The sequence below is a fragment of the Rhineura floridana genome, chromosome 21 (genome assembly GCF_030035675.1).
Source record: "Rhineura floridana isolate rRhiFlo1 chromosome 21, rRhiFlo1.hap2, whole genome shotgun sequence".
Lineage (NCBI taxonomy): Eukaryota > Metazoa > Chordata > Lepidosauria > Squamata > Rhineuridae > Rhineura > Rhineura floridana.
In genome coordinates, this window is record NC_084500.1 from 5,255,076 (window position 1) to 5,267,214 (window position 12,139).

General features: G+C 45.5%; 1 protein-coding gene across 2 annotated transcripts; it reads left to right on the plus strand.

Moving 5' to 3' along the window:
- The first annotated feature begins 1,448 nt into the window (after positions 1–1,448).
- Positions 1,449–9,647, plus strand: LOC133374463 (neuferricin). Of its 2 annotated transcripts, none has more exons than XM_061605463.1 (4): positions 1,449–1,781; positions 4,795–4,935; positions 7,398–7,614; positions 8,778–9,647. In XM_061605463.1, the coding sequence occupies exons 1-4, from the start codon at positions 1,529–1,531 to the stop codon at positions 8,971–8,973; spliced, it is 807 nt and encodes a 268-aa protein (XP_061461447.1). In that variant the 5' UTR covers positions 1,449–1,528; the 3' UTR covers positions 8,974–9,647. The 2 variants fall into 2 exon arrangements, with proteins under 2 accessions (XP_061461447.1, XP_061461448.1); XM_061605464.1 differs by having other exon boundaries at positions 1,450–1,781; positions 7,428–7,614.
- The last annotated feature ends 2,492 nt before the right edge of the window (positions 9,648–12,139 follow it).

Sequence of the window (12,139 nt, forward strand, 5' to 3'; positions counted from 1 at the left end):
TGGAGGTCAAGCTGAAGATAGTTTGGATTTCCTGGCAAAAATTCCCCAGTACAACAAAGGTCAGCCAAGTGCAGCCTTTGCCAACCTGCCGTCCTCCAGATATTTTGGACTAAAATTCCCGTTAACCCCAGACAGCACAGCTGACGGGAGTTGTAGTCCAAAGCAACCTGGAGGGCACCTGGTTTGGGGGGCTAGTCTAAAAATAGTGCCCCCCTTAAAACACCTTTCCACCCCCATACCAGCCTTCACTTGCATGCAGAAAGTGTGGGGAACCTTTGGCCCTCCAGGCATTGCTGAACTACAATTCTCATCATCCCTTGGGATTGGCCATGCTTGCTGGGGCTGATGGGAGTTGTAGTCCAGCAACATCTGGAGCGCCAGATGTTCCCACATGCCCCCACATCTGCTTAAGCTCTGTTGACTTGCATGTATTGAACTCAAGAAAATGATATTTTTCACTCACATAGGCACAAAAATCCAAATGATGCCAAATCACAGCTGCAGCTAAACCCCTCAATTTATAGGTAACTTGCATTTCGAATGCTGATGAAAGAGGACAGCACAAAAGCAGGACTGCAGCTGAACGTCAAAAAGACTAAAGTAATGACAGTAGAAGATTTATGCAACTTTACAGTTGACAATGAGGACACTGAACTTGTCAAGGATTATCAATACCTTGGCACAGTCATTAACCAAAATGGAGACAATAGTCAAAAAATCAGAAGAAGGCTATGACTGGGGAGGGCAGCTGTGAGAGAACTAGAAAAGGTCCTCAAATGCAAAGATGTATCACTGAACACCAAAGTCAGGATCATTCAGACCATGGTATTTCCGATCTCTATGTATGGATGAGAAAGTTGGACAGTGAAAAAAGTTGATAAGAGAAAAATCAACTCCTTTGAAATGTGTTCAAGGAGTGCTTTGTGCATACCATGGACTGCAGAAAAGACAAATAATTGGGTGTTAGAACAAATTAAACCAAAACTGTCACTAGAAGCCAAAATGATGAAACAGGTTATCTTACTGTGGACACATAATGAGAAGGCATGATTCATTAGAAAATATAATAATGCTGGGAAAAACAGAAGGGAGTAGAAAAAGAGGAAGGCCAAACAAGCAATGCATTGATTCCATAAAGGAAGCCACAGACCTGAACGTACAAGATCTGAACAGGGTGGTTCATGACAGATGCTACTGGAGGTCACTGATTCATAGCGTCGCCATAAGTCATAATCCACTTGAAGGCACATAACAACAAACTTGCATTTACGCACCAGTGTGGAAAAAAAGATGTATCTACTAAACCCTGAAATTTTGAGTCTCTGTGGTACTCCACCCCTTTCTGCTTCTATAGCTATGGAGTCGCTTTTTAAAAAAAAGCCTGCCAATAAGTCGGCAACCGCCCTGAAAGCATCAACCAATGAGCTCTCAGAGCTCCCACGTGATTCTCTCCGTTGCTCCGCCCACAGCGTCTTGAGAGGGGACACTCATAGCTCCTCCCCATCTGAAGCTGTCCAATCTGCGCCTCATGCTGCGAGGAGCGCTTGCAGCCTTGGCTGTGGGCTGGGCGGCCGCCTGGCTTTGGGGTCGCGGGTTCGATCCCCGGGCGTGGCTGTGGCGGGATGGTGGCGCGGAGCCGGTGCTGAGCGCCGCCGATTTAGGCCGCTACACAGAGGCGGAGGGCGGCGCTGGGCTTTACCTGGCCGTGCTGGGGCAGGTCTTTGATGTGCAACGGGGACGCAAGCATTATGGGCCAGGAGGGGCTTACAGCTTCTTTGCAGGTAGCTGTTTAATTTCAGACATTACTGTACCGCTTAATTATTAGCATTTCTAATGATACCTCGTAAACACACAGCCCTCTTTCGAGCTACGCATGTTAAACAGTCACCTTTTTTAAAAAAATCGTGCATGCTTTTAAAAATTGTAAATTGCTTTGAGACATTTTTGTAGGAAGCGGCAAATAAATGTGATAAATAGTATATATTTTTAACGTGATAGTGTTTTTTTTAAAAAATAAAGTTAATTTTTGAAATACTTCTGCAAAAACTACTTAGAAAGAGCCATTGGCCCTTCTCTCTTTATGGACAAGAGGAAAAGGCTTCTTTTAAAATGCTGCCTGTTGGGCCAGGTGCGTGGAAAACTGCTTTTGGGGTCCCAGCAACCACTGAGCCCCAAGCCAGCCACGTGAGGGACGAGCTGTGGTTTATTCCATTGCAAATCACTTGGGAGTTTGCATTTCTTTTAATCGGGGCAAACCTAGTTGCTGAGGGGGTGTGTGTGTTCTCTCAGGACTTTGCCTCTTCCCCTAAGGTGTGTGCGTGTGACAGTCTCACTCAATTAAGCAGCACTGCCAAAGACTGTGTGTTGGGTGCTAAATATGCTGCTGCCTATCCAACAGTTGCATAATAGCAAATTTAGAAGTGCAGATCCCTTCATAATAATCACAGCCTCCCCCCCCCCCCATTTTTGCTTCTGCGTTGAGAATAAGATCCGTGCTAATACCTTCTCCCAGAATGACAGATGTCCCTAGGAGCCATCGGAGGCCCTCAGTTGCAGACTGCAGCGATCACCTGGGTATATGAGGGGTAAGCTGATCTTTCAGGTATCCTGGTCCCAAACTGCATAGGGCTTTGTACACCAAAACTAGAACCTTGAACTTGGCACGGTAGCAAATGGGCAGCCAGTGCAATTATTTCAACAGTGGGGTGACATGTTGGCAATACCCTGCGCCAGTGAGCAGTTGTGCCGCCGCATTTTGCACCAAGTGCCATTTCTGTTACCTTTTCAGTGCCTACTGAAGACCTCTTTCAACAAGCTTTTTAAGTAGAGACCTTCTCCCAGTCTGCATCTGTGTTGGAATTGCTCTTTAAGATGTATTTAAAGTTTTCTTTACAAAAAGATGTTTTATTTTTAAGTTGTTTTTATCTTTTTGTCTTTTGTTTGCTGGCCTGGGCTCCTTCTGGGAGAAAGGGTGGGATAGAAGTTGAATAAATAAATAAATATCCACAGCCAGCCACAAGTGGAATTCATAGAAAGGATATTCAATACATTGAAAGGATATTCGCCCTGGGCTCCTGCTGGGGGGCAGGGCAGGATATAAATCAAATAGTAAATAAATGAAAATAAAATAAATACTCTTCGTTCAGCTTTGTTGACTCGGCTCAGTCCTTGTAAAATAGCATCTGGAATAAATTAAGCGTGTGGGCTCATCTGTAATAATTTCCTCTCGTTTTATTTGTAAAGGGTTAGAAGAATCATAGAACAGTAGAGTTGGAAGGGGCCTATAAGGCCATCAAGTCCAACCCCCTGCTCAATGCAGGAATCCAAATCAAAGCATTCCCGATAGATGGCTGTCCAGCTGCCTCTTGAATGCCTCCAGTGTCGGAAAGCCCACTACCTCCCTAGGTCATTGGTTCCATTGTTGTATGGCTCTAACAGTTAAGAGGTTTTTCCTGATGTTCAGTCGAAATCTGACTTCCTACAACTTGAGCCCATTATTCAGTATCCTGTACTCTAGGATAATCAAGAAGAGATCCCGGCCCTCCTCTGTATGGCAACCTTTCATATACTTGAAGAGTATTATCGTATCTCCCCTCAGTCTTCTCTTCTCCAGGCTAAACATGCCCAGTTCTCTCAGTCTTTCCTCATGGGGCTTTGTTTCCAGTCCCTTGATCATTCTTGTTGCTCTCCTCCGAACCTGTTCCCATTTGTATGCATCCTTCTTGAAGTGCAGAGACCAGAACTGGACACAGTACTCAATACGAGGCCTAACCAGGGCTGAATAAAGGGGAACTAATACTTCATGTGATTTGGAAACTATACTTCTGTTAATGCAGCCTATTATAGCATTTGCCTTTTTTGCAGCCACATCGCACTATTGGCTCATATTCAGCTTGTGATCAACAACAATTCCAAGATCCTTCTCACATGTCGTATTGCTGAGCCAAGTATCCCCCATCTTATAACTGTGCATTTGGTTTCTTTTTCCTAAGTGTAGAACTTTGCATTTATCCCTGTTGAATTTCATTCTGTTGTTTTCAGCCCAATGCTCCAGCCTATCAAAGTCCCTTTGAATTTTGTTTCTGTCTTCCACGGTATTAGCTGTGCCTCCCAATTTTGTATCATTTGCCAATTTGATAAGCATGCTCTGTACCTCCTCATCCAAGTCGTTAATAAGAATGTTGAAGAGCACTGGGCCTAGGACCAAGCCCTGTGGTACCCCACTCTTTACTTCCACCCAGTTTGAGAAGGAACCATTGATAAGCACCCTTTGAGTATGATTCTGGAGCCAACTGTGGATCCACCTGATAGTTGTTCCATCCAGCCCACATTTAGCTAGATTGCTAATCAGAATATCATGGGGCACTGTCAGAAGCTTTGCTTAAGTAGAGATTTATTACATCCACAGCATTCCCACAGTCTACAAGGGAGGTTACCTGATCAAAAAATGAGATAAGATTAGTTTGGCAGGATTTGTTCTTCATAAATCCATGTTGGCTCCTAGTAGTCACTGCATTGTTTTCAAGGTGCTTACAGATTGACTGATTTATAATCTGCTCCAGAGTTTTTCCAGGAATTGATGTTAGGCTGACTGTAGTTCCCCGGTTCCTCCTTTTTGCCCTTTTTGAAGATAGGGACAACATTAGCTCTCCTCCAGTCATCTGGCACTTTACCAGTCCTCCATGATTTTGCAAAGATAATAAACAGAGGTTCTGAGAGTTCTTCAACCAGTTCCTTCAATACTCTAAGATGCAGAGTATGATGAACCAAACATGTAAAATTTTGTCTCCCCAGGAAAAGATGCCTCCAGAGCGTTTGCAACAGGTGACTTCACCCCAGCTGGATTGGTGGATGATATTTCGGGATTGTCACCATCAGAAATGCTAGCCATTCAGAACTGGCTGTCGTTTTACAGGAAGAATTATGTGCCGATTGGTATGTGCTTCACAACAGTGGCGAGGGAATTGCCAGCCCTGTTTTGGTGCCTTTCGCCTCTAATCTAAGAATGCTAGCAAAATGTGCATCAGCAGAGACTAGTGGCTCCAATGTCAGCATCTTAGACAGCTCCTTGAAAGGTTGGCCTAAAACCTGGAACAGATTCACTGCCCCACTGACATCGGAACCACCAGCCTCCGTTGATCTCCATTATGAACGGCAGGGGTGTATGAGGTGCATAGCCAAGGGGGCTGGGCAGTGCTGCATGCCTTGGTACATTGGGTTGTATCTAATGTCAGTCATACTCAAAGACCCATGAAAATTAATGGACAGAGCTCATGTAGGTCCCTTAATTTCCATGGGTCTACTGTGAATAGGACTGAGTTGGATGCAGCCCATTTCTTTGTTCATGTATGTATGCAGTCTGGGTGAAGCGTGTTACTTGCTACTCTTTGGGGAAGGGCTGCATAGCTCAGTGGTTAGAGCATCTGCTTTGTATGCAGGAGGCCCCAGATTCAAACACTGGTGTCTCCAGGTGGGGTGTAGCTCAGATGGAGTTCTGACCTTGAAGGCTGCGTTCAGCCCTTGGCAGGGGTGTAGTTGTCTGGGGTCATGAGGGCTTATAGACCCCTTTTTTGGGAGCGAGGTCCCTGTGTATGAGCCAATTGGCATGAAAAGGGAGAGTGTTAGGCACTAAGAAGAGTCCTTATCCTTTCATGCTGATTGGAGCCAATCGGAGTGAAAGGAGATGAATCAGCCATTGAGAAGATTCTTCTCAGTAGCTAACACACAGCCTCCCCTTTCACACAGCCTTGTTAGCGTAGCGCTGTCTTTATTTGGAAGGCAACCTATTCAGAATGTAGCAGATACCTCTTGGCCACCATTCAAGCAGGCTGGGCCTCGTGCTGGTATCTGAGGAAGCAGAAGGCTAGGAACCAACCAGTGGGCGAGAGCATTAACATGCTGGCAAAAATCCCTTTAACAGCATACTCAGGCTGCAGCTGATGAGGGCTCACTTCATTTCAGGCATCGCAGCAGACCATGGTTAAGAAAGCTTAACCATGGTTTGGCATGCAATTAGAACTGATAAAGAGGGGTTTGCAACTGGCCAGGAAATCCAAACCAGAAGCCATGTTTGGAAGTCTATTTGTATATCTGAACTGGCAGGCCGTAGTTGGAGATTTGGCTCTGCCTCCAGCGAACCCTTATTGTTTTACTTTTTTTGTTACAGTAATTATTATTTTTTATTCATATAATTATTGCCTGCCCTTTGCCAGCAGGTCCCAGGAATTTAAAATACAACGTTAAAAACAGTTTAAAACAAGTTACAGTCGTATGACTAGAGTGGGTCCTAAAAATATACATCTCTCAAAGTATCAAAGGCCAGAGCGAAGAGGTACGTCTTCAGCATACAACGAAAGCTGTATAATGAAGGTGCCTGAGGCACCTCTGTGAGGAGGGACTTCCACAACTTCATGGCTGCCACAGAGAACATCCTTTCCTGGGCTGCCTCCTCTCCGCCCTGCCCCGCCGAGCTTCTGAGGGCCACAGAACTACCAAAGGGTCTGTTCCATTGATCTTAACACCCAAGATGGTCTATCAGAAAAGAGGCATTCTCTCAGATATTTGGGGCCTAAGTTGTTTAGGCCTTTAAACACTAGCATCGAATTTATATGCTGCTATTCAGGGCTATACAGCCCTCTCGAGGCAACTCACATCGTAACAGACTTTTAAAAAAAGGCTAAAATACACATTCCCCAATAAAAGTAACACTTTAGTTTTAAACCTACTAGTAAAATGAAACAGGAAAGGTTGTTGAGCAGGTGGAAAATGAAAGCAGGCAAACAGCTCCAAACCATGATTTGCCTGTGCATTGGAAGGTGAAAACAGTGGTTTGGTCTCTAAACCAGCCTGTCCCAACCTTTGGATCCCTGGATGTTGCTGGACTACAACTCCCATCAGCCCCAGCCAGTGTGGCCAACGCTCAGGAATTATGAGAACTGTAGTCCAGCAACATCTGCGGGCCCAAAGGTTGCGAAAGGCTGCTCTTCAACCGTGATTAGCCCAAACCATGGTAATTTCTGAATTTACAAATAATGGTTAGGATTATCACTACATCTTCAGAGGTTGCAGCACTATGAAGATGGGAGTGAATTTATGAAGCTAAGAGAATTGGAAACGAAAGCAGACAACCATGTTTGGCTTGGTCTGAACTTTAAACCATGGTTTGGCTCAATGTCTGAACTGAGCCACTATGAGCCATATCTACAAGCAAAGTAGAATTTGGGGCACTCTAGATAGAAGAGAGGTGCTGCGCCTTCTTGGGCCTCCATGAAAACTAAGCAGCGGAACCTTCTGCCCCTGGATTTTAGGGACCCCCCCCCCCATAGACTCCGGTGCCTGAAAAGGGCTATGAATTGTGAGAGTGCTGAGCTGATTTGAGGGCCTAGCATGATGTGCAGGCATGTGTATTTTCTCCACTCTTGGAAAAGGGAAAGTGGCCGGGAGGTTCTACCATGAAAACGGGGCACCCACCGAGGTCCTAGCACAGGCCCAAGCTCTCATTGCAGAAGGGCAGAGGCTGAAGGCCCAGGAGAATGAGAAAAAGAAGCAGTTTCCACCGTGCAACTCGGAATGGAGCTCAACCGGAGGAAGTCGTGTCTGGTGTTCCAAGCAGAGGTACAGTTTGCGCAGAGGTGATGGAAGACAGGCAAAATGGCCGCTGGCTGGGTCTGTGATCGTTCACCACAGAAGCCACTGTGTAACCAGAAAATAATTTGCGGGTGGATGAAGCTGCCATAACCAGCCATCTTGGTGTGGACGGTCAATCAAGTGTGGCTGGAAGTTGGCTCGCTTTATATACTTTGCCCTAAAAATGGGGAAAATACTCAGCTTGTATAAAGTGTGTAAACCTACCTACTACTTAGCATAATTTATTTTCAATAGGCAGGAAGAGGCGCTGCCTAAGGTACTGAAGCCCTTGTTCCCCATCACCCTGCAACCTTTCCAACCTGTTTGGAAGGGGGACAATGCCTTCTAAAATATCAAAATGCTTTCATAAAGGCTAGAAACTTTATTTTAAAAATGTGAAAGACAAGAGTCTTAAAAATAAAAGGTAAGTCTCTTAGGAAGCTGAGTGGAGTACGAGAGCTTTTGAACTGATGTGCAAGTAGACTTCAGAGTAGACAAAAATATGCATAATTTGATGGAATTCACTAGCTGGAGATGTAGTGATCCCCCTTGGGTTGGATGGCTTTAAATAAGAGATTACACAGATTAATGGAGGATCAATGGCTATTAGTCCCAACAGCTAAATTAAACCTCCGTGGTCAGCAGCTGTGTACCTTTGGACATAAGTTGCACGGGGTGCTCTGTTATCTTCCTGTCCTGCACATTTGGCTCTACTGGAAAATGGGATGCTGATCTAATTCAGCCTTTGGTCTGATCCAGCAAGACTCTTGTTATATTCTAATTAGCCAGGATTCTGACCCCCAATGGACCTCTTGGTCTGATACAGTAGGGCTGTTCTTCAGGTCCTTTTTGAGCTCTGTAGTCCTACAAAGTCATACTCTACAGCCAGCCCTGTCTACAGGTCTGGATCGAACCCAGAGGCTTTGCTCATCTTCGCGTGCAAGAACTTGATGCTGGCTTCTGAGAATTTCAGATGCTGTTTGCTCAAGGAGGGACTGGTCAGATTTGAAAAGGTGTTTCCAACCGTTAACCGGCCCTGCAAGTTACCCAGAATTCTGGCTGTATGGTGGTGCTAGCGACACAGGGCCAGATGATATCCATCGCAGATCTAGCCTAAGTTGCTGTCATTTTTCTCCTTCTCCCATTTGCAGCGGGGGAGTTAACAGAGACTGGAATGGCGTCCCCAGGAAGCTGTATGAGCCCGGATCCAGCCGCAGCCAGTGCGTGTGCGTGAATACAGAGGGACTTCCTCTTGAGCAGTCGTCATCCACTGGGGTGGGCAATCCTAACCTGCAAGAGTATGAAGGGTGCCACCCACTGGCTGAGTGGTGTGCTTTAAAAGACTGAGCCGTTACCTGACACACACAAAACTTAAATCATGGTTTGGCACAATGTCATCTTGCAAACAACCAGCAAAACAGAATCTGAAACCGTACTTTGAAATGGCTTTGTAAACCATGATTTGATAAAACTGTACCTGTAGCTATTGCTATGTCTACAGAAACTGCTGCTGAATGAACTTGAGCATCTCTAAACCAGTGTTTCCCTGGTTAGAACCTGACCCATGCCTCCACACCATGATTCTCACCCCCTACCCTGCAACTCTCTAGCAAAATTTAGTTACCCATCTCTGTTGGATCTGATTCGCTGTGCTCCCTTGCAAGGAGAAAGAGTGACCTTAATTCATATATCATGCAAAACTATGGTTTAATCATACGTTAGAATCTGAAGCTCAAGGATTATATCTGCCCTGTGTCATTCTTGGGGACAGTACAGATAAACTTTACCACCATCCTCACACGCCACCCAAAAAGGCCATTACATGGTGGCATCAACTTTCACCCTACTGCACTATAAAATTATTCCCCTTGGTGGTATTGCCGCAGCGATGAATTTAGGGGACACCATCAAATTCAAGTAGGTTTCTTTATTACAAGAAATTACATAGGCATATAAATATTGAAAAAATACATCGCTTTACGTGAAGAAATGTTGCAGAATAAAAAGAGTGATTTACTAAAGACTCTGCTTGTTTCTTGGAATTACAGGCCCATTATCTTGGGAGTTTATTTTCACACAGACAGGCTGTGGCTTACTTCAATACCCCCAATGCCAGGGCTATTGCCAGTCAGGACAGTAAGACTACAGGAGTGGCCATTTTGAGAGGCTAGGGGCTCAGTCCACAGCTCAAGAGTTGTGGTCAGTCAACCTGTGGTGGTGTGGGGCTCTACCACTTCAGACAGCGAATTTGGGCTTGCATGATGGACTGCACCACAAGATAAATCCCTGCATGGAGCAAATGAGCAATCTGGGTAAAAGGCAAGGCTAGAATTGTCCTCCCTGCCACGCTAGGCAATTTTAGTGTATGAGTGTGCATACAGAGGAGCATTCCGGCGCCTGCTCTCTCAGGTGCTTCAGCTCAGACAGGTTAAAAACCTTGGCTGCTGCTTGTCAGAACCGGCACTATTCCTCATCTTCAGTTAGAAATGCATGCCCATTTTACAGGCTGAGCTACTGCATCCATTATGCCTTTTTCCAAAACAAAAACCAGTCCTTCCTGCTACGCACTAAAAATGTGAAGCTAGATCAAATCTCTGCTTGTGAGAGAAGTCTTAAAGGAGCCACTTGGAGGGGTGTGTGTCCTGAGCTCTCTGCACAGCCCCTTCAAGCCTTAATCTCCAGGGATCTGGTGTAGGCCAGTTTTTAAAAATTTGGGCAGTAGAAAAGCAGAGGCCAGCCTTATGACTGAGCAAGGCTAGGTTTACCAGAACAACCCTACAACTCAAATTTCCAAAAGCTAGCTCGCTTATTCAGGTAATTGAAACTGAAGACTACCTATGCAGCTTCTCCGCATCTGTAAGCCTGGTTCATCCAAGACTTAGGCCTGCAGGGTGCAGCCCACCACCTATGAAATGGCAAGCCCATCGGGCAAAGTGGCATTCCTGTTGTTGCTCACTTTTTTTTAAGGGGGTGGTGGAGATGGAATATATCTGCATAGCAGATGAATTTGCAGGGCTGAAAGATTAGTTCAGATAACTTTTATGAGGAATGGGGGTTTGGTGTCAAATCTTCCCCCCCCCCAACACCCAAAATTACAAAGCCAGAGAGACAGGTGTAGAAGCACAGCCACCACAGCCAAGGGATTTTGACAGAGTGACATTGTGGGAGGTGACCTCTCACAGTGGCCTTTCAGCAAAATTAGCTTGGTTAGTTTACAAAAAAGACAAGAGCTGGATTTTAATCTTTTTCCACGATCAGACATCAAGACTATAGCTGTTTCCATTCTAGAATTTGTTGTAAGACAACTTGGGAAGATACCCAAAGTGAAGGGTTTTCTGCTTCTATTCAGTTCACAGTGCAAATCCTATTCAACACCTCTGCCTAAAATAGATGACTGAAGGGGGAAAGCATAAGGACAATGGCCAATGATGGATGTTGGGAACTAAGAATGATCAATGGCCAATGATGGATGCAGGGAACTAAGAACAATCAATGGCCAATGATGGACGCAGGGAACTAAGAACAATCAATGGCCAATGATGGACGCAGGGAACTAAGAACAATCAATGGCCAATGATGGACGCAGGGAACTAAGAACAATCAATGGCCAATGATGGACGCAGGGAACTAAGAACAATCAATGGCCAATGAAGGACGCAGGGAACTAAGAATAATCTCCACTCGCCCCCAAATGGGCTTTCATCAGCATGGATTGCTTTGAAGAGTTGGGATTTCCTGCCTTGTCTTCTCTAGACAGGAAGCTGAACAGTCTTGCACATCCGATAGATAGCAAGTTGTGACTGATGTTCAAAGGCCCAATAGCAGGAGGCAGCTACCACTAAAACACTAGAAATGCTTCTGGAAAATCTTGGGAAAAATCACAGGCTGGACTAGCCCCCCCCCCCCTCCAAAGATGCAGATGCCTCTTCTCCCTGCACCAAATTCTCAAACATCAGACAAAACCAAGATGCTCTAGTAGGGGACCAGCGCAGGCTAAAAGCAGCCCGCTGTTTGGAGTCTATTCAGAACTCCAAAGTATCTTCAATCAGTTTACAGAATACAAAATAAGTTTTACTGGGATCCCATATTAAAGTCCCCAAGACTTAACTGGTTCAAAGTGCAACAGGTGGACGGGAAGCCTTCCACAAGGCATCAAGATTTCATCTCACTTGTCAAATTGGGAAATGCAGCCACGACTGCAAGCCCAGCAAGTCAACTTCTTTAGGGTTCCATTCTTCAGCATGTCAGCTGATCAGGCTCGAGTGCAAGCTACAGCAGCAGGAGGTTCTGTGGTCCTTCGAACCCCTCTGAAGAGTCTTTTCGCCTCCTGCAGGAAAAGGGCTTTGCAACAAATCCTTTAGGCTAGTAGAAAGAATTCACGCTGCACCCTCTCGCAGCCAATGTATGGGCTACAGGACAGCAACGGAAGGCTTCAATTGCTTCTGACATCCGTGCCCTGACTAATAACAGCGCCCCCCCCCGATAACACAAACTTAGGGCCAATCGTGTAGAC